At 36.7% G+C, this 21,153-nt stretch overlaps 1 protein-coding gene across 1 annotated transcript in view; it reads left to right on the plus strand.

Annotated features, from left to right (window-relative positions):
* CTNNA3 (catenin alpha 3) overlaps positions 1-21,153 on the plus strand; it is a 1,522,505-nt gene that overhangs the window by 1,128,753 nt on the left and 372,599 nt on the right. The window contains exon 12 of the mRNA XM_037062679.1: positions 15,883-16,083. Coding sequence (XP_036918574.1) covers positions 15,883-16,083 — 201 coding nt within the window. The remainder of the gene's footprint in view (positions 1-15,882; positions 16,084-21,153) is intronic.

The raw sequence follows: 21,153 nt of genomic DNA on the forward strand, positions 1-21,153 counted from the left end.
AGGCAACCATACATTGGTATTTCTCTCCCTCTCTCCTTCCCTTCCCCTCTAAAGATAAATAAAAATAAATAAAATATTTAAAAAAAACAAAAAACCATAGTGAACTGCACTGAAAATTATTTCTGTCTGATTACATCCTATGTATTAAGGGGAGACATTAAATATGATCAAAAGAAAATTTTAGTATCCTTTTAATATATGAATAAATCTGTTTACTCAATAGAGTTTTAGATGCAGTGTAAGTTTTCAGAGTTAAATTAGAAAATGCAATAATTAGTATGTAAATACATCGAATGTCAAGTAAGAGTGAACTTTACAGAGGAAAATTGCTGATTGGTGAAACTGAGATCTAGTTCAGAGATTATAGGAAGGCTGAATACTATCCATTAGATACTTGCATGAGAGCTTTGTGGAAACATCACGGAGAAATGACATGGAAAGGTCAATGATCAGCAGAGACTTGTGGAAATCTAAGTTGCGATGAAATGCATTGAGTCCCTGTGGGGGATGGTATCTATATATTTTAAACAGTACCTTTTATCCTTCACTTTTTATAGGTCCTTGTGATTTGCTAATTACATATAATTTTGTATTGGCTTCTGTATTGTTAAGAACAGTCATGTTGATCCACAATATTTTGTGAATGACACTAATTTGGAAATCAGAAACCATATCTTCAATTTGTTTCTAACCTCATGAACCTCTGTCATATGTGTGACAAATACCCGATTTTAATAGTTTCCTTGAAAATATCACTAATGAGACCATGGAATAAAATTGATCTCATGGAGATCAACTACTCTGAGTTTTTTTTTTGCATCCAAGAACAACATATAAGAGAAATATAAATTTCACCAAAAGGAGATTGTGACTGAGTTTAAAATAAATTCATTGACTAGGGAAGTAAACTTCCCTGAAGCATCTATTTAATAACAGTCTTGTACTTTTTAATTGTTAGCCTTTTATTTTCATGTGGAGTAACATTGTATTTTTGAAGGTTATTGAAGTAATTGAAGTGTATACTTAATGTTCTGTGAAAATAAATAAATGAATAAATAAAAGTTGCCAAGTTATAAACAAGTAGTTTATTCCTAACTTTATCTCCGCACTTATATTTTTATATACTTTATTTTGAGGGTTTCTGTTTTATTATATGTGCCATATATTATGCCCCAAGAAGTCACTTAAAATTGTGCCAGGATTTCCTTTTACCTGTGCCCAAAAGTACCAATTTTTTCATTGGACACCCAAGTTGTTCTGTATTTTCAACTGTATACAGTGAATACCACCCAAATGAATACTGACTTTTTTACAAGAGTATCTGACAGCAGAGACATCCAACATTGGCATCCAGTGTGCTGAACTTAATGGCTTATTGCATAATGTGGGAGAATTGCTCACTGTTCCTGCTGACAGTCCTGATGTTCAATCTGGTAATATACTCAAAGCTATTTTTTTTAGCCCAGTGCTTTGATATTAGATTTTAATAGGTTTGTGGTCTATGGGAGAAGAGGCAATGAGACAACTAATGTGAAAAAGCTCAGTCTAGGAAAAATCAATGGAAACAGCTGAATGGGAATGCCTAAGGTTCGGTTTACTTTTTCTGTTTATTTTGTCAAGATAAAAGCAGCGTAAAATGGTCTATTGCCCCAGACTTGCTCCTCTACCTGAATAGCTAAATAGCTGAGTCCTTCAGCTTTGTTAATTTCTTCCATAAGAACCACCACTCCAGTGTCTCTAGAAAGCTTTAGGTTCCCTCTGGCAATGATCGCTCCATTCAGATTCAGAATATTAGCGTTACCGGAGCACTGTACTTGTGAACTTTGTAGAATTAAAACTCTCTTTATACATGTGCATAGAGATATCTCATGCCCAATTAAAGTTAATGCAAAAACTTTTAATACACTCAGCTACATAATATTATAAGAGATTTTAGCACAACTTTTATAAAATTTAGAAAATTTGTAAGTCTCCAAGATACCTTTTTAATACTAAATACCATATATTATTTGTATATCTTCTTTGTTGATGTTTCTGCTCAAATCTTTTTCTTATATTAACTGAGTTCATCAGTTTCTTATTGAATTTTAAGACATTTTTGTATATGTTGGATACCAGTCCTTTCTTAGATGTGTGTTTTGCAAATATTTTTTCCATGTCTATTGCTTGTCTTTCCATTCTCTTAACAGCGTCTATCATAGAACACAAGTTTTTTGTTTGTTTGCTGCTTTTTTGTTTTTAATGAAATCTTATTATTAATTTTTAAAAATATTTTATTTTTATTTATCTTTCGAGGGGAAGGGAAGGAGAGAGGGAGAGAAACATCAATGTATGGTTGCCTTTCATGCGTCCCCTGCTGGGAGTTGGCCTGCAGGGGACCCGCCTGCAACCCAGGCATGTGCCCTGACTGGGAATCGAACCGCGATCGTCTGGCTCACAGGTCTGCGCTCAATCCACTGAGCTACACCAGCCAGGGCTAATTTTTTTCTTTCATCATTTATACTTCAGTGTTGTATTTAGAAGGTTGGTTTCAAATCCAAGGTCACCTAGACTTTCTCCCAGGAGCTTTATAGTTCTGTATTTTACATGTAGGCCTACAATTCCACATGTAATTTTTGGTTTACACTTTTTTTAGCTGGATAGAAAAGAACATACTCGGAATATTAGTAGTTTCTAAGTCAAAGCACACAGCCAAAGAATAATTTCCCAAGGTGAAAGCAAGAATTTTACAAATTTAAAGTGAGCACATGTGAAAAATGCATTGTAAGAGCCATCAAGATAATGAATGTGTAAGGAGAAATGGACAAGAAATAATGGTTAGATAAAATTTCTAATTTAGAAACAAAACTGATAAAAATATTTAGAACAATAAGAACAGAGCAATAAGAATGTAACCTTTAGAATTACCTTTTCTACAAAAATTATTCCATCTATACCATATAAAATTAATTTACATTACTACATGACAAAAATCATTTACAAGCAATCAGTTTTAAACATAAAAATGAGAATCTACACCTATAGAATTTTAAAATATTCTAACCAGTAGTAAATAGCACATGGCACCAAGGTGTACCCTTCTGGAGAATTAGATGTCTCCTGGGTAGGCGTGATTCCCAAAGCCTGCCCCACAGGACATTGAAAGGACTGGTAATTGTGCCTTTTGCTTATGTCCAAGCTTTTGATAATTTTTTAACTACTTCTGTCTCAAGCATATATTTTGCACATAGTTTTTCCTATAAGCTACCTTTTGGTCCCCACTTGGGTGGTCTGACCTAGGCCTTAAGAACCGAAAGCACCAGATCACCATATTGACAGTGACAAAGGCACTGAGAAATAGCAGTGAGCCAGCAAAGTGAGCTGGCTATGCTATTTACTCAGCTTTTATTAATGCAGATTCAGTCCAAATCCATACTAACCCAATAACAATAATAATCACTCAGAAACAGTCAGTAATAATGTCACACAAGAAAACTGGGGGATAATAAACCTGAGTCCCAAGAGCACATTAAGTCCAGCCTGGAAGGGACCAAGGGGTGGTGAACATTTTGCAAGGCAGAGTCAGGGGGACGGAGAACAGCTTACCTCTTCCTCTCCAGAGGTGGAATGTGCAGGGCATCTAAGGGTTACTCATTCTCCAGAAGCAGTGTCCATGATTGGAAGTCTTCTGCTTTTATGCTTTTTTTGGATGTGAAGTCATGTTAATTTTGTGCAATTTCTCATAAACAAATGTTTCTTAATTTGGATAAGCACATGTTGCTTTCCTCAGTCCCGATAAGCACATGTTACATGCATCAGCTTTGATAGGTACATGTTTACATGAATTCTGATGGACAGGTGTTTTGTCTGAGCTTGACAGGCACATGTGGTCTGTGGTGCTTTGGTGTTACCCATCGGATAAACACGTACGTGCAGCACTGCACTGTATGATGAGGGCTGTATCATCCCCTTGAGTCACTGCTCTATTGCGCATGCTTTAAACTTGGCTTAGGTCCTGCTCTCCACAACTTCATAGAAGAAACTATTATTAGAGCTTATGTGAGACATACTAGAAGAAATATGAAGGCTTCAGGGACTGTATTTTTGTGGTTTTTATTTCTATAAATGTATATCAGCATAAGTATGGCAGAGTTCCTATAAGTATGTTTTGTAAAGAACTAGCTTGGAAATAGAAATCTTGAACTTTATATTTCTTAGGATTATTGTCAAAAATAGGTTAGGTAAGTTTGAGCTGGTTGAAGTCCAATGAAGAATAAGCAGTTTATAGTACAGAGAAATTGTGCAAACTTTCAGGATAAAGGTTAATAAAACTTAATTAAAAGTTTAAAATGATAATTTTGACTATTGTATTTTGGGGAGAATAAAAGACAATGAAATAAAGAATCCCGTCTCTTCACTAGCATGTTAACTAATTGAAGACAGAGATTTTGCTTTATTTACCTTTGGTATCATTTACATTTTCTAACGCATAGTACTAGTAAGATTCAGGAGAGGGGACAGAGGCCAAGTTTTAAGCATATCAAAAATGGAAAAAGAATTGTAAAATATTTTATATTTAGCTACATGCTTGCTCTTTTTTAATTTAAACTTGTCCTTTTTTAAGACTTTATTTATTTATTTTTAGAGAGAGGGGAAGGGAAGGAGAAAGAAGGGGAGAGAAACATCAACGTGTGGTTGCTCCTCACGTGCCTCCATCTGGGGTCCGGGCCCACAACCAAGGCAGGTGACCTGACTGGGAATTGAACCGGCAACCCTTTAGTTCATAGGCTTGCACTCAATCCACAGAGCTCTACCAGCCAGGGATACCTGCTTACTCTTATTCTCAAAATAGTATTTGTCTGAATTTTTTTGTAGGATATCAGTTAATTTGGAGACCAATTATCATGATCAAATTTTGACCACCTTTAAGTAGATACACAAAATTAACTCATATAGTGGTATATATATTTTTTTGCTTTTTAGTTTCATGTTACTTTTGCTAAAAGAAAAAGAAAAAATAGTATATGTTTGGTTTTATTTGTTGAACATCTGTGTAATTGCCTATATAAGGAGGTTTAAATTTAAAGCTATTGATCCAGGTGTACAAAAAGATAAATTTATTTTCTTATAATTAAATTAACTTCATTGGGCGGTTGTCAGATGGATGGGGGTAAGGGCATGTGTGAAAAAGAGGAAGGGATTAAGCTGTACAAATTTCCAGTTATAAAATAGTCACAGGATATACAGTGCCACATAGGAAATATAGTCAATAATACTATAGTAACTATGTATGGTATCAGATAAATACTGGACTTATCAGGCTGATCACATCCTAAGATATCTAAATGTCTAGTCACTACATTGCACATCTGAAATTCGTGTTGTATGTCAACTTCAACTGAAAAATTTTTTTTTGAATTTTTCTATTTTAAAATTATTTTGTTGTTGTTCAATTACAGTTGTCTGCACACCCTGCCACCATGCCCCCCAACCTCAGCTAAACCCCCCTCCCTCCCTTGCTTCCACTCTCCCCCTTGGTTTTGTCCATGTGTCCCTTGTAGTAGTTCCTGAAAACCCTTTCTCCCATTGCCCGCCCCCCACTCCCCTCTGGCTATCGTTAGATTGTTCTTAATTTCATTGTCTCTGGGTATATTTTGTTTGCTTTTTTTCTTTTGTTGATTATGTTTCAGTTAATCAATTAGCTTAACTCTCTGAGCTCAAATGCAGTGGGTGGCTAAACCTAATCCTGCCAATTTAAGAAACTCAGCCTCTTTTGGCTTATTACTTAATCTTTTAGAAAAATATTCTTTTCTCCTTAGAATATTGTCTTAGGTGTGCAGATATCCAAGGGGGGGGGAAACAGTTGTGGTGTATTATTCCCCACCCAATGGATTATAGCATAAACTCTCTACATTCTCAGGCTTTGCCTTTGATATATTCAAAGCCCAGCTTTGGGAATTGAAAGGAAACATCATTTACCTCTTAGCAAAATCTGGATTTTGCAGATAAAATGTGCTTTCACTGACAATCTATTCTCTGGCTAGGATTCATAAAATTTTGCTTTGGAGGTCAAAAGCTAATAAATTAACTTTCTGTTTTGGCTGGATTTTTTATTGTTGTTTTCTACTTTTCCTGAGACAAATTCTGGCTCTAATTGTAGAAAACTAAAGAATTAAGAAAAGAATCAGAGAAAAAATTAAATGCATTTCAAAATGCCATTGTGCTAATATTTGCTACAGTATTGTAGCTACTTGCTACAATGTGACCCAAGGGGGAGTTATGGAACAACTTGGTTCTTCTTTCCAGTGTAGTAAAGAACTGAAGATCAGCAAACCTCTTAGTATGCAAGAAAAGTTCACTAACAACATATTCTCATTGAAGAGACTGAACCTTGCCCAGGTGAGGGAGAAAGGCGTAGAGCATAGGTAAAGGCAAGGTAATGTTACCAAGATGTCAAGTCCTTTCTCCAGAGGACTTACGTAATAGTTTGCCAGATGAGGTGAGGGAGTTATACATTGATTGGTGAGTAAAGGTGGTGGCAGCTTCCACTGGGGGCATGACTACCTAAATGTAGGTATGTGTGGAGGGCTGTTTCCCAGACTTCTTACATTTTGCCAGACCACATTTGCTCATGTGTTGTAAAACAGATATATGCCCTGGACACAGTTAACCAAACTTGTTTATGGGCTTTTCCTTTGAGCACTGTGGACTCTTCCTCCTCCTAAATTTTCTGACTTCTACCTAACAGAGTTACTCAGAAAAGTTTGCAACAAATGAAGTGCCTTTTATTCTAAGGTTAGTTTCTTTATCTCCTTGTTTATTACTATTTTCCAAAAAGCAATCACCCTTTGGATATCAGGATAGCTGTAAAATGGTTGATAGAAATTGTTAGTAGTTCAGCAATTCCTCACACTTAAACTATTTTCAGTAACACTAGGAAATCCCACCCCTCACCCCAAATTAGATGTTAACTCACAATCTGAAACTATTAAGATAATTAATTTTTTCTGTAGGTTTAAGGTAATACAGCTACACATAAAACCTTAAGGTATTATGAAGGCCTTTTTAGCTACTTAAATTTATCCAAATTATGAATAACAGAGAAATAATTGTTTTCAAGAAAGTTTAATGTTTAGTTATTGTTCATAAGTGGGAGGTGCCAAATATTTTTATTTTCTTTTTCTCATACTAAATGTTTAAAATTTTCTGTAAATAATTGTTGCTAGCATTTTGTGAAAAATTCAGGGTAATGGGAAAGTGTCCCTATAATGGAAACTTTGTAAACCTTTGCTAATGCTTTTGTGCTAATTTAATCTTAAATAGTAATTCAAGAGATCATTTAGTCATCATCTCAATATACTTGCTTATGATTAAGCCTGGTTATATGCTTCTTGTCACTTATTTCATACCTTATTTTTCCGTGGGACTTTTATTTCTACATGGGACCTTGCCTATATAATAATGCTTCAACATGACTAACATGATGGCTTCTGGTTGTGTCGCTCATTCTAAAGCAATAACCATACACACTTCTATAAGACTAATCAAAAAATAACAAACAATATTCCTTACCATGTTTTTATTCTCTGCTTCAAATAATAATATAAATTGCTGAGCATGTAGGTCATTTTTCTATTGAAGAGGTGAACACTCAATTTATTGTTAATGGATATTCTTTGTATGCATTTTTCTGTGCAAAGTTCATTAAAAAGAGTTTGTGATGGCTATGATATCAGCTTTAGTTAAACAGAAATTACATAGTTTATTAGATAATTAGTCTTCAAAGAATGAACATTGTTTTTATCCCTAAGTATCTTTTCATTTTTATAGTACTAAGCAAAAGTAACTCTGCGACCTAAAATTAAGCACCTTTAGTGAATACAGATTAAACATTCATTATATACATATGTGTTGTATTTATTTTTAAAAAACTTACCAGCATATTTGGAAAACAATGACTTCTTAATGTGTCATTAAACTGCACATCTGTGGACATTTAAAAACTTGTGATTATTATGCCTTCCACATTTAAACTTATACCTCAGTTCCAGGGGAAATACGATGGTAATGATACGCATGCATTTTCTGTTGAGAGGGGATCTTGTCTGGATTTATTATATGTCTAATGACACATTCATAACTGAATGCTACTCATTAGGTTAAAATTCTAGTGGGTTTATAACAAAGCTTTTCTGTGTTTAATGTTTTTCATGCAAATGACCTGGCTGTCTTCGATGTAGCTCAATTTGACTATTTAAGGGCACATAAATATGTCTACATATGTTCATAACCCATGGCTTAGGAATTAGACAAAAGGATTTATGGCTCCCAAGTGTGTCTTAGAAGAGAACTTTATCCATTCATTCAACAAACATTCCTATTAGCCTAACAGGTGGCACATATTGTACTGGGACTAGATAGGATACTTCAAGGTAAAATAAGATTCCTGTACTCCCATATATTTCTTAGTCTACTAGAGAGATAGTTTCCATAGTACATCATTAGAACATGGAAAAAGGTTCTAATGGAAATATAGAGACCATTCATGAGAATCCTAAACAACATGCAACCAAATTTGTCTTGTTCTAGGTCAGCATGAATTTCCTGAGGAAGAAACATTTGACTAGTATCTTGAAAGAATAGCAGGAGTTGCTTAAGCAGACCAAAGGGGGTTTGCAGTTGTGATATTATAATTTGTAATAGGAAATATATATTTGGTGTTCATCTCATTTCTAGTACAGAGATCCTAAAATCCTTGAAATTTCCTATGTGATGAGAGCCACAAAGGTATATTTTGTTATGTTAATGAGGTGAGAGTGGACCTAAGGAAGGACTGGTTGCCAGGGGAGTTAATCAGGTGATTAGTGTGTTGGAACTTTCAGTCCCACCCCCTGAGCTCCAGAGAGGGGTGATGGGCTGGAAGCTGAATCAATCATGCTTACGTAATGAAGCCTCCAGAAGAAACCCAAAAGACTGGATCCAGAGAGCTTCTGTGTTGGTGAACATCTTGCTGGGGGAAAGAATGGTCTTTCATAGGATTGCAAGGAAAGCATTTGGAGGGACCTACATACGGGAGCTCATGGTGTGATAAGATTTAATTGGGTGGAAATAAAAGGCTAGTTTCAGGTACCAGTGGCCCCTCTCCATCCATCCTGCCATGGAAAGAGTCCAATCTTTATCAGGCCCAGAAATGGGGCCAGTGTTCACACATTTTGTACCATGCCAAAGTTTTGTCCATATCAAAGCTTAGTCCAGTTCCCAGTTGTGCTCCAACTGGCTGGCCCTGCTGCATCTAGCACCCAGGCTGGGCTTGGAGACTGCTTCAAGTCCATGTGGCTACTGGTAGTGTGGCTGCTAGGGCCACATAGCCGCTATGGAGAGAGCAAGTGCAAACAGAAGTGGTAAGCATGTGTTAGTAAGGGAGAGAGAGAGAGAGAAAGAGAGAGAGAGAGAGAACATCTTTGTTAAGCTGGTTATATTATTTGGGCTTATAAAAGAGCAGGCCCTCTTTTAAATTACTCAATCAACTTTCCAATCTTTTGTGGGCTTGCTCAAAGTCCTCCCCCTAACAATTCCCTTTTCTACATCATCCAGGATCCTGGGTTCCTTGTTCAGTCTGGTCCTTTTCCCAGGCTAGACAGACAGGACTGTATGGTCACCATCTTTACTCTTATTGCACATGGCCTTACCACCTCCCATAGTCTGGGCAAGCAGACCAGAGAGATTGAAAAGCCAGTCTTTGCTTCCTATTTGGGGGAGGGAGGGCTGTTAATTTTCTTAACTGGGCAATGCTACTACTTCCTAGAGTGTGTGAAGCTGTAGCTACCTGGTTAAGCAGGCTTATGCTCCCCAGTTGATTATGCTTAATAACATTTAATTTCCTGTGCTCTCTTCCTGTATTAATATTTAGCTACCTATGCCAACACACTTCTTCCCTGAATAAATCCTGGACTTTGTAATTTTACAAGGGTAAATTTGATGAAGTTCTCATCTTCTGTACCTTCTTCTTACTGTCAAGGGGTGTAGTCCTGCTTATCCCCAGGCCCAAATATCCTTCCTATCTGCCCAAGAGAGAAAGAAAAAAAACAAAAAAGGAAGGGGAAACTTTATTCAGGAAAGAGGGGTTTTGCAAAGTCCAGGTCAGTCTGGTACTGTCCTTAAAAGGAGGCATATGTGATGTCTACAGGGTGGTATCGCTAGACCAGCTGGCATTCTTGTTGTAGTCTAGAGGTGACACATTTGACAAGAAGGTTAAAAAGGCATAGTCCAAACATGAGGAGAATTATACCAATTAAAGGTCTAATGAGAGGTAAAAACCAGGTGGTAGAGGCAGGGGCTAACTTTACAGTGTCCCGGATTAGGTTGGAGGTGTAAATTCCCTGGCATGTCACACCTACCTGTTTGGAGCCTTCTTGTTTGCCAGCCTTTGTCTAAATTAGGCTAAAGGAAACATTCTAAGGTTTCCACCCTGTAGAACTCTGGACCTTTTCTGTCTGAACCATTTGGGCAGAAAAGGGAAAGAAGTTTTAAGTGAAGCTGATGGACTGTGTCATACTTCACTGACTCCACCGTCTAGTCCTGAAAACAGGTCAATCTGGCCAAACCACTGAGTCTCGTTTTTTGAGGCAGTGTTGTAGATGGGCTTCTAAAGTAAGGCCCTACTGTGTAAACAAGCAGTCGGGTAAATACGGTCAAAACAGAAGGAAAGATACACCAAGATTAACAAACACAGGAAATCATAAACCAGTTTTTTTATTAAGATTTTATTTATTTATCCTTAGAGAGGAAGGGAAGGAGAGAAGGAGAAAAATATCAATGTATGGTTGCTTCTCATGAGTCCCCTGCTGGGCACTGGCCTGCAACCCAGGCATGTGCCCTGACTGGGAATCGAACCACGATCGTGTGGTTCACAGGCCTGCGCTCAATCCACTGAGCTACACCAGCCAGGGCCTATAAACCAGTTTCTGAGTCTGCAAGACTGTCAATGAAGAAGACATTCTGTTGTAGGGCCTTTGCTGAAATGAAAGCCAAGAAGTGAAAATGTGGTAGATCCTTTTTTTTAACTTCTGGTTTATTATTTATTTATTTATTTATATAATATAGTTTATTGATTATGTTATCAGCTGTCCTATTTCCCCCCTTCATTCCCCTCCACCCTGCACACCCTCTCCCTCCCACATTCCCTCCCTTTAGTTCATGTCCATGTGTCTTAAAAGCTCTTTAGCTTTTATATTTCCCATACTATTCTTGCCCTCCTCCTGTCTATTTTCTGCCTGTCATCTATGCTACTTATTCTCTGTACCTTCTCCCCTTCTCCTCCTCCCACTCCCCTATTGCTAACCCTCCATGTGATCTCCATTTCTGTGATTCTGTTCCCGTACTAGTCGTTTCTTCAGTTTGTTTTTATTTTAGGTGTGCTTGTTAGTAATTGTGAGTTTGCTATCATTTTAGTATACATGTTTTTTATCTTCTTTTTCTTAGATAAATCCCTTTAACATTTTATAAAATAAGGGCTTGATGATGACAAACTCCTTCAACTTGACCTTATCTATCCTTCCATTCTAAATAAAAGCTTTGCTGGGTAGAGCAGTCTTGGATGTAGGTCCTTGTTTTCATGACTTGGAATACTTCTTTCCAGCCCCTTCTTGTCTGTGCAGTCCCTTTTGAGAAATCAGCTGACAGGATGCTCACAGAACTGCTTGATTTTAGTCACAAATTAGAGGAACAAATGAAGGCTAAACTAATTGAAATGAAGGGAAATGCACAGGGAACCAATAGTGATGGGAAGGAAACTGGGTCTCAAATCAATGGAGTGCACCAGAAGGAAGAAAGAAACAACCAAACAAAAAAAGGATAAAGAAACAATAATTTTAAAAAATGAGGAGAGGATTAGGAACCCCTAGGACATCTTTAAACGTTCCAACATCCAAATTATAGGGGTACCAGAAAGGGAAGAAGAAGAGGAACAAGTGGAAAAGTTATTTGAACAAATAATAAAGGAAAACTTCCCCAATCTGGCAAAGGAAATAAACTTCCAGGGAGTCCAGGAAGCTCAGAGAGTCCCAAAGAAGTTGGACTCAAAGAGGAACACACAAAGGCACATCATAATTACACAAAGGCACAGCATAATTAGCCAAGATAAAAATGAAGGAGAGAATCCTAGAAGCAGCAAGACATAAAGAGACAGTAACCTACAAAGGAGTTCCCATCAGACTGATAGTTTTTTTTTTTGTCTGTAGTTTGAACATGTTTGGTGATGTCATCAGGTGTTGAGGTAAATTCGATATGGTGTATACAGACACAGCCTTAGAAAAAAGTTTAGTTCTCAATAATTCCTAGTTGAAAGGTGGGAAGATAAAATGAAACATTAGTTTGGAGGGTTGAAGAAAACTAGAGGAATTTAGAACCCTATTTTAACTGCACTAGATTCCAATATTCACATTTGGGCATTGTGATTTTTATTGAAACACAATTTATCCCCCTAAAGTTACCTCATTTTTATTAAAGAGTCTGTATTTAGTCTCTTTAATAAAAATGGCTTTATTATTTTCATAAACATGAGGATACTAATTGATTATACAAGCTATTTTTTTTAAATCTGCTTTGGTGGAATCTTGAGCCCCTTAGGGCCAAGAAGCCAAGTCACATAGTTGCCATAAGACTTTGCCAGCAACACCTACAGGTTTGGGCAAATTCCCCAAGTTGCTGAGGTCCTCAAAAATGTCTTGAGATTTCTTCTTTTCCATCTGTCAGGAAAGCAACCTTTTTCCCTTACTTGGGAAGACTGTAATGAAATATATGACTAAGCGTCTACCAGGCCAATTCTCCAATGGGCTTCTATTAGCTGTGAAAGCAAATTTTAATTTCTTAAGGCATTCTGGTGACATCCAGAGTCCATGCATGTCTCTCACAGACATGGCATTTCAGTCAAAGACTTGGCTAATAAAACCACTAGTGGAAATTGGTCTTCTTGGATTTATATAAACTAACATATTGCTATAACTCATTCATTAAGAATTACCAGATTCTAGAGAGATTATGTAGGGGAAAATATAAAGCAAAAGGAAAATTCTTGTCCCTTTAACAGATGGAAAAGGACAAAAGTACAACTTTATACCAGACAGCTTAAAAGCAAGCAATTAGCATTCATTAGATTAGAAAACTCATTTCATAACTTATAGAAATATAGGCTTTTGGATTAGCAAACTACTATAAGAGACATACTTTCACGCGACAGGTATTATAAAGCAAAACTCACTGATTTAGAAAAGGAACAGCTGAACTAAATTAAATTGATGTGCTGAGATGGCTAAGGTTTTTCTTTCTTGATAAGATTTTACTTTCCAGAAATTTGCATTTCAAAGGTACAGACTCTGGTTTTATAAAGCCAATTATTTACCAACCCTTCTCCTTGAAGGACTTAGAGTCAAACTTCTACCAGTTGGCAAGTATGCACCCCAAAACAGTCACTTGAGGTACTGTGAATGGAGGTTTCATTGCATATCATCTTTGGGGAAACAAAGTTTCTTTCTTTGTGAAAAAGAAAGAGACGGGATAACTAGGAGGCGTGAGTATCTTCAGTGCTTCTTAACCCAGGTCACAGACCAAAACCTTTTTGTTGTGTGACCACTTCATTGCTGGCCATTGTCATCCCAGTGTCTGTTTCTGCCCCTGCAGGCCTTGAGGTTCATTTCACCACCCATGCCTCACCCTTCCCCTGTCGAGGGGATGGGGGTGGGTAGAGACCTTCCCGGAGAGGGCAATACAATATGTGCAGGTGTAGAGCCTTAACAAAAGTCAGTGGTGATCAGGCACTGCTAGTTGAGTTTATTTAACTCCAGATGGGCAACTTTGATGACCTCTGGCCTTAACTAACCTTACCAGAGGTTTCTCTCTTCATGTCTCTCTGTACAAGGTATGACTAGCATCTTCATTGCCTCTGGGAGAAAACTCATCCTATAACTTTTATCTTTAGTATTGTGCCTAGAAAGGGCATGGAAACTCTGTACCCTAATTTTATACCTTGCCCTATGCATTTTTCATCTAGCTGTTCCTGAGTTACGGAAGATACATTTTGTAAGTGAAGTGTTTTTCTGAGTGTTGTGAGCTGCTCTAATAAATTGATCAAACCCAAGGAGGGAGTGATGGAAAACTCTGACTTACAGCTAGACGGTCAGAGTGTAGGTAATAACCTGGGCTTGGGACTGGTATCTGAAGTGGAGGGTGGAAGGAAATCTTGAGGACAGAACACTTAACCGCTGGAATCTGATGCTGTCTGTGGGTAAAGAGTGTCAGAATTGAGTTGAATTGTAGGACACCCAGTTAGTGTCCAGAGAATTGTTGTTTTGTGTGGGGAAGCCTACACACACATACGTGTTGAAATTGGATCCAGGAAAACAATGGAGCAGCCTAGGTCAAGCGTCTAATATGCCGCAGGAACAGAGACATGTATAAAATGATAAATTTTGGAAATCATAAAATTAAACGACTTTTTTTAAAGATTTTTTTTAATCTTTAGAGGGGAAGGGAAGGAGAGAGGGAGAGAAATATCAATGTATGGTTGCCTCTGCCAGGAACACACAATGTATTGTGTGTCCCCTGCCAGGAACTGGCCTGCAACCCAGGCATGTGCCCTGACTGGGAATCGAACTGCAATCCTCTGGTTCGCAGGCCTGTGCTCAATCCATTGACCTACACCAGCCAGGGCTATGGAAATCATAAAATTAATGCCACTAAAGCAAAATAGGCCTGAATGATAGGCATCAGGTCAAAGAAAGCCACTATTCTTTGGTAGCGACCATATTCTTTGGTGGTTTGGACTTTATAATCTACACATTAAGAGGAAGGCATGACTCCACAAATAAATCACTTTATGGTTACCTGTCCTGTGTAGCTTACAGGTAGTCAACATGTACAGAGACAGGGGACGGGGTGGGGGGGTGGTTAACAATAAGTCCTGAAGTTAGTAAGGCCTTTTTATTGTAGTTGTTTTCTGGTATGTTTTTAAGTAATAGAACTGTTATGGATTTTGAGTTGCGATTCATTTGATAATTCTAGAAGCCAAACACTAATTCTTGTAATGTTCTTTTGATTTCTTACCTACATTTTTGCCCATGCATGGTGATATTCCACGTATTTGCTCAACTCCTCTCAGGAGTTTTATCTGGGATTATTAATCATTTCATAGAAGAAGAAAACAGTGCTGTACTAAGACCTCTGCTGTCTCCATGCTCCAATCATGCAAAGACAGAGGCAGTGAGAGAGGTCAGGAGATGCTCTTCAGAGTGGGTGACTTCCTCAGGGGTTCATTTGCCTCAAGTCAGTGTTTCTAAAGCCCAATTTCATGTGTTTTCTCAGACTTAGTGGGGCTGCTGCTTTACAATATAAAAATTATATACTTTACATTTTATTATTTATTACTCTTAAGATTGTATAATTGTCTCATTGTATGTCAATAAACATTAGCTGAATGAAACACCACAGCTTTATTTTACTATGTATAGAACAGGTAATATTTTTAGAGTTTGACAATCCATACAGTGTTGCTTTTAATCAGAATTAAGCATTGTATTATATATTTTATTTCTGTTTTAACCTAGAAACCCCTCAATTTCTGCCTACAAGTCATTCAAATCTAAAATTTAGTATACTGGAACTAGAGTCTAAAATAATACGTAATCTATAAAAATCGCTGATAAAAATGGGAGACTCTCCATCTCAAAAATTTTGCTGTTGAAGAGCTGGAAGTAAAATTATGTCTGTATTTTTCCTCCCTAATTGTCAGGGCTTCCATTCTCACATGCATCACATCTGAGGTCAGAAGGCAACATCAATTATAATACACTGGATTTGTGTGATTAAATATAAAATTTGACAAAATTAATTTGATCACTTTACTTATAGAAAGCCACATCCTAGAAGATGTCAACAAATGCATCATAGCCTTGAGAGACCAGGATGCTGATAATTTAGACCGAGCCGCTGGCGCCATCAGAGGACGTGCAGCGAGAGTCGCTCACATCGTCACGGGTGAGATGGACAGTTACGAGCCAGGCGCCTACACTGAAGGTGTGATGAGAAATGTTAACTTCCTTACAAGTACCGGTAAGTTCAGCCCTAACACAGCTGCACTTTCCCGACATTTGAATCTACATAGTTACCCATTCTTTGTAGGTGGGGAAAGAAGTGTTCAGCCAGTATTGGTTGTTTTGAAATAGATTGCTCTGCTACCTGATAGGTGCTTGCATTGTGTGCTTATATGATTTGAAAATTATCTCTGAGAAGTAAATATATTTACTGGGGAAAAGAAGTCTTTTAAAAATCTATGCATTATATAAATTACCTACAGGCCTTAGCCACTTAGGAATGTTTACTAATGCCAGAGCTGTTGGGAGGTATAATTAGGCCAAGTGTGGCATGTGTATAATAGCTTTCAAAACCTCTCTTAGCTTTCTCATTGGTACCTCCAGGTATTTTTACATTAATCAAACAGAGCAAACTTGTCCTGTGTTGACAGAGAAAAACTCTCTTTTTTGAGGTGTTTGCCCAACAACACTTCATTATTTCACATAATATTCTTTGAGAACTTAAAGAAATATGGAATCAAGGTTCTGTTTGGTCTGTAGCACTCAGTTTCTGAACTTAGCTGGTCAGTGCTTAGCTCTTGAATCACGCAGTAAGATAGCATTATTTTCTTTAACATTTCTCAAAAAAAACTGACAGAAGCTTCAAATTCATATGGATTCAGAAACAATGAATGGAATTTGAATGAAGCCAATCAACTATTTTTGTAAGTCATCATAGCAGTACTTTCTCCTGTGGAAACCCCTTCTGATTTGTAAAATCCCCGTGTTGAATTTTATTAATTAATTCTTAACTCTAGGGTGATGGTGCACCCATGATTCCTAAAATGTTTAGGATTTCATACTTTACTCATCACCCTTACCTAGAGAATTAGTCTTTATAACATACCCGGGAAATATTCAATATGGGCAGTATGTACTTTGTGTAGTAAAAGGGGGATGTATCGAAGGGATTTTGCAGGGGTGGGAGTGGGGAGGAAGATGCACCGTGGAATTAATTAACTAGGAGAAACATATTCACAGTTGAGTAACTTTCACTAGAGACTAGTTCTGAAGAGGTATACCACAAGATAAGCTTTGCAAGGTGGGTAGATAATTAAAAGTTTTTTTGGTCTTTTCCTCGCATGTTGATGCAGAAAACTATTGGCGAATGTAGGCACGTAGTTTTGTCATTATCTTTTTTCCACTTTTTTCTTTTTATTGAATTTATTGGAGTGACAGTGGTTAACAAAATTATACGGGTTTCAGGTGCACTCTTGCAGAACACATTAACTGTACACTGTACTATGGGCTCCCCACACTAAGCCAAGCCCCCGTCCAACACCATTTACCACCTACACCCCCCTCCACCGCCCACAGCACCTGCCTCCCTCTGGCAATCACCACACTGTTATCTCTGTCCATAAGTTTTTTCCTCATATTTTTCTTTTTCACTCAATCCCCCCACTACCACCCCCAACCATTTCCCCACCTACAGCTCTCAGCCTTCTCTCCATCTATGAGTCTGTCTCTATGTTGCTTGTTAGTTCATTTTGTTCTTTAGATTACACATGTAAGAAAAATTATATGGTACTTGTCTTTTTTTGACTAGCTTATTTCACTTAGCATAAGGCTCTCCAGGTTTATCCATGCTGTTGGAAAGGGTAAGATTGCTTTTTTTTTTACATCTGGGTAGGATTCCATTGTGTAACTGTACCACAGCTTTTTAATCCACTCATCTACTGATGGACACTTGGGCTGCTTCTAAGTCTTGGCTATTGTACATAGGGCTGCTATGAACATAGGGGTGCATATATTCTTTCAAATTCGCATTTGGATTTCTTTGGATATATTCCCAGAAGTGGAATTGCTGGATCATAAGGCAGATCCATTTTTAATTTTTGGAGGTATCTGCAGACTGCTTTCCACAGTGGCTGCACCAGTCTGCATTCCCACCAACAGTGCACTAGGGTTCTCTTTTCTCCACACCCTCTCCAATACTTGTTTGCTGATTTATTGATGATAGCCATACTGACAGGTGTGAGGTGATATCTCATTGTGGTTTTAATTTGCATTTTTCTGAAGATTAGTGTCATTGAGCATCTTTTCACTCCTTTATTGGCCATCTGTACGTCCTCTTTGAATAAATGTCTACTCAGGTCATTTGCCCATGTATTAATTGGATTTTTTGGTGTTTATATATAGTTTTTAAATAAATTTTGGATAGTAATTCCTTATCAGATGTGTCATTGGCAACTATGTTCTCCCATTTAGTGTGTTGTCTTTTCATTTTGTTGATGGTTTTCTTTGCCGTGCAAAAGTTTTTATTTAATGTAGTCCCATTTGTTTATTACTTCTTTTGTTTCCCTTGACTAAGTTGATATATCAGAAAAACAATCGCTACAAGAGATGTCTGAGATTTTACTGCCTATGTTTCCTTTTAGAAATTTCATGCTTTTGAGTCTTAAGTCTAAGTTTTTAATCCATTTCGAGTTTGTTCTTATGCATGGTATAAGAAGGTGGTCTAGTTTCATTTATTTTTTTTGAACACATCTGTCCAGTTTTCCCAACTGTATTTATTAAACAGAGTATCTTTATCCCATTGTATGTTTTTGCTTTCTCTGTTGAATATTAACTTTAAAGGTGTGGCTTTATTTCCGGACTCCATTCTGTCTGATTAATCTTTATGTCTGTTTTTATGCCAGTTCCGTACTCTTTTGATTACTATGGCCTTGTAGTATAGTTTGATATCAGGTGGCATGATTCCTCTGTCTCAGTTTGTAATCTGGTGAACATACTCTTATGGTTACAATGTCTATATGAGGTACAAAGTTTCTAGTTTTATTTTCCAGGGGATTGAGTATCTGCCACATGCAAAGAAGTGGAACCAAAATTCTAAGTTACCCAGAATGTGAAGTGTGCTTTGAGAATACTCTCTTCAAAATCAATTCTTATAATCTGAAATCAGAAAATAAAAATGAAACAGAAGTATTTATACATTTAATAATAAGTTTGTCAATAAATCTATGTTTTGTAATGATCCTACAAAATAAGAAACCAATATGGTCATGTTATCATTCAATCAGAAAAAAAGGTCTTTTTTTTCACTAGTTATATGTGTTAACTTAAAGTTGTCCTGGTAAATTATCTCCTGTTCCAAAAATATGATAAATGTAGAATGATCCTGGGTTATTCTGTAAAAGTCACATCTTATTAAAATAGAGATGTAGTTTATGACTTTCCAATTTTGTCATTTTAGTCATTTCAGATAATTTTTTATCTTAAAGACAGCTTCTTATTTTATTTTATGTGTCTAATTCCAACTTTTCTCCCAACAGCTTTTCTTGAAATTTATCAAAAGCACAAGTAACAAAAGGGAACTCTGTGCAATAAATTAGATGAAAATGCTAATTAGGTCAGTTTGATTTTAATCAAAGGTGAACTATGTGAACATTTTTCTCACCCTTAAGTATATTAAGGAACAAGCTTCTAACTATTCTATTTTCTACAATTAAGTATGGGAAAATGTTCATCTGTGTTAACTTCTGCTCATAACTTGGACTTACTATTTATAAATAAGCATCAAATTAAGAAATTGAAAATGTCATGTTTTATGTTTTGAAGTCTTAGTAGTTCACTTTTTAGCAAGTGAATGGTCTGTGTGTGGACTGTTTTTTCTTTTTAATGTGATCTTCAGGTCTCAAACCTGCTTCTTAAAAATAAATTAAGAAGATATTGTGAATTGTTTTTACTACTGAAATCTCCTTATCTTTGCAAAAGTCATCAGGACTGTCCTCAATGATGAAACCTAAGTCATACTTCTCTAAACTGCAAAGAATATTTTTGGAATATTGCACCTTTGATGTTAAGCAGACTTCGTGGCTCATTAGCACATTTTCAAAATTTGATAATCTTGTAAGAGTTTTCTCAGCATTGGGATGCAGAGCTTCTCTGTTACATTTTAGGAATTTTTTTTTGTTCATAAACCCTAGCAGTTGGTTTTAAGTGAAATGTAGACAACATCTGGAATGCTGCACTTCATTCAGACAGAAGCATAATACTGTAACCTCTGTGTGAAATTCTTTATTCTGCCCAGTTCTTTTCTGTTACTAAGCTATTCCACCTGTCAAAAATTCCTAATAGGGGAGAGAAAGTACATTGGCTTTTTTGTTAAATAATAAACCTTCTGGAATGCTATGTGAAGGTTTGGAAGCTGTATTCTCAACATCAATTTCAGTTTTTCCACATTAGGTTAGAGAAAAACCTAAACCAATAGTGGTCTAACATAGTATTTTTTTTTGCATGTGATTTATGGACTCTATCAAATTCAGAAATTAGCAGGCTCAAAAGCATCTGTTTCAAACCTTCAAACCTCACCTGGTTTCAATGTCAGCCAGGCTTGTGGACCAAAGCAAAACAGGCACGTAAATGAACCTGACCAAGACATCCTGATGGCATCCACCATTGGCAACTGACAGTCACGGCAAATAAAGGGTCATTTATCAAGTAGTCATTAAGGCCCATCTGGAAAGTATGTACCCAGAATCCTCTCCCCATTAGGATAGAGAAGTCATATAGTTGTAGTTTTTCTTCCTAAAGGAAAATGAAACATTTGAAAAGAATTTAGAGCCAACATATATTTTCAAATTTTTGTTGTAAATGTTGTTGTAATCAGTTTAAATAACAGATAATAGAATGTTAAGATGAATTTTGTTTAAAACTCATTTTTAAAACCATAATAGTCAATAATTCCAATCAGTTTCCTTTTATTTATTATTTTTCACATATAAGTAATCTGAATTGTGTAGCCTGATTAAAACATGCTACTTTCTTCATGTTGAATCTCTGTTCTGTATCTTAAATGGTTATAAAATAAAACAAAAAAGCTTTAACTCTGGAAGTCTGTGCTATCTACAGTCCAGCAGATAGCTATCTTCCCATCTATACAGTCCAGCAGATATTGAAAATCAGTGGTTTACATACTAGATGTAATTCTACATGACTCAAGTAATTTTTACGTATCTAGTTTTGACCAGCATACTTTTATATTGTGTCATAAGAATTAGTTTTACACACACACACACACACACACAAATCTGGATTAGTACCACGT

The sequence above is a fragment of the Sturnira hondurensis genome, unplaced genomic scaffold (genome assembly GCF_014824575.4).
Source record: "Sturnira hondurensis isolate 20B ecotype Veracruz unplaced genomic scaffold, ASM1482457v3 Scaffold0014302, whole genome shotgun sequence".
NCBI lineage: Eukaryota > Metazoa > Chordata > Mammalia > Chiroptera > Phyllostomidae > Sturnira > Sturnira hondurensis.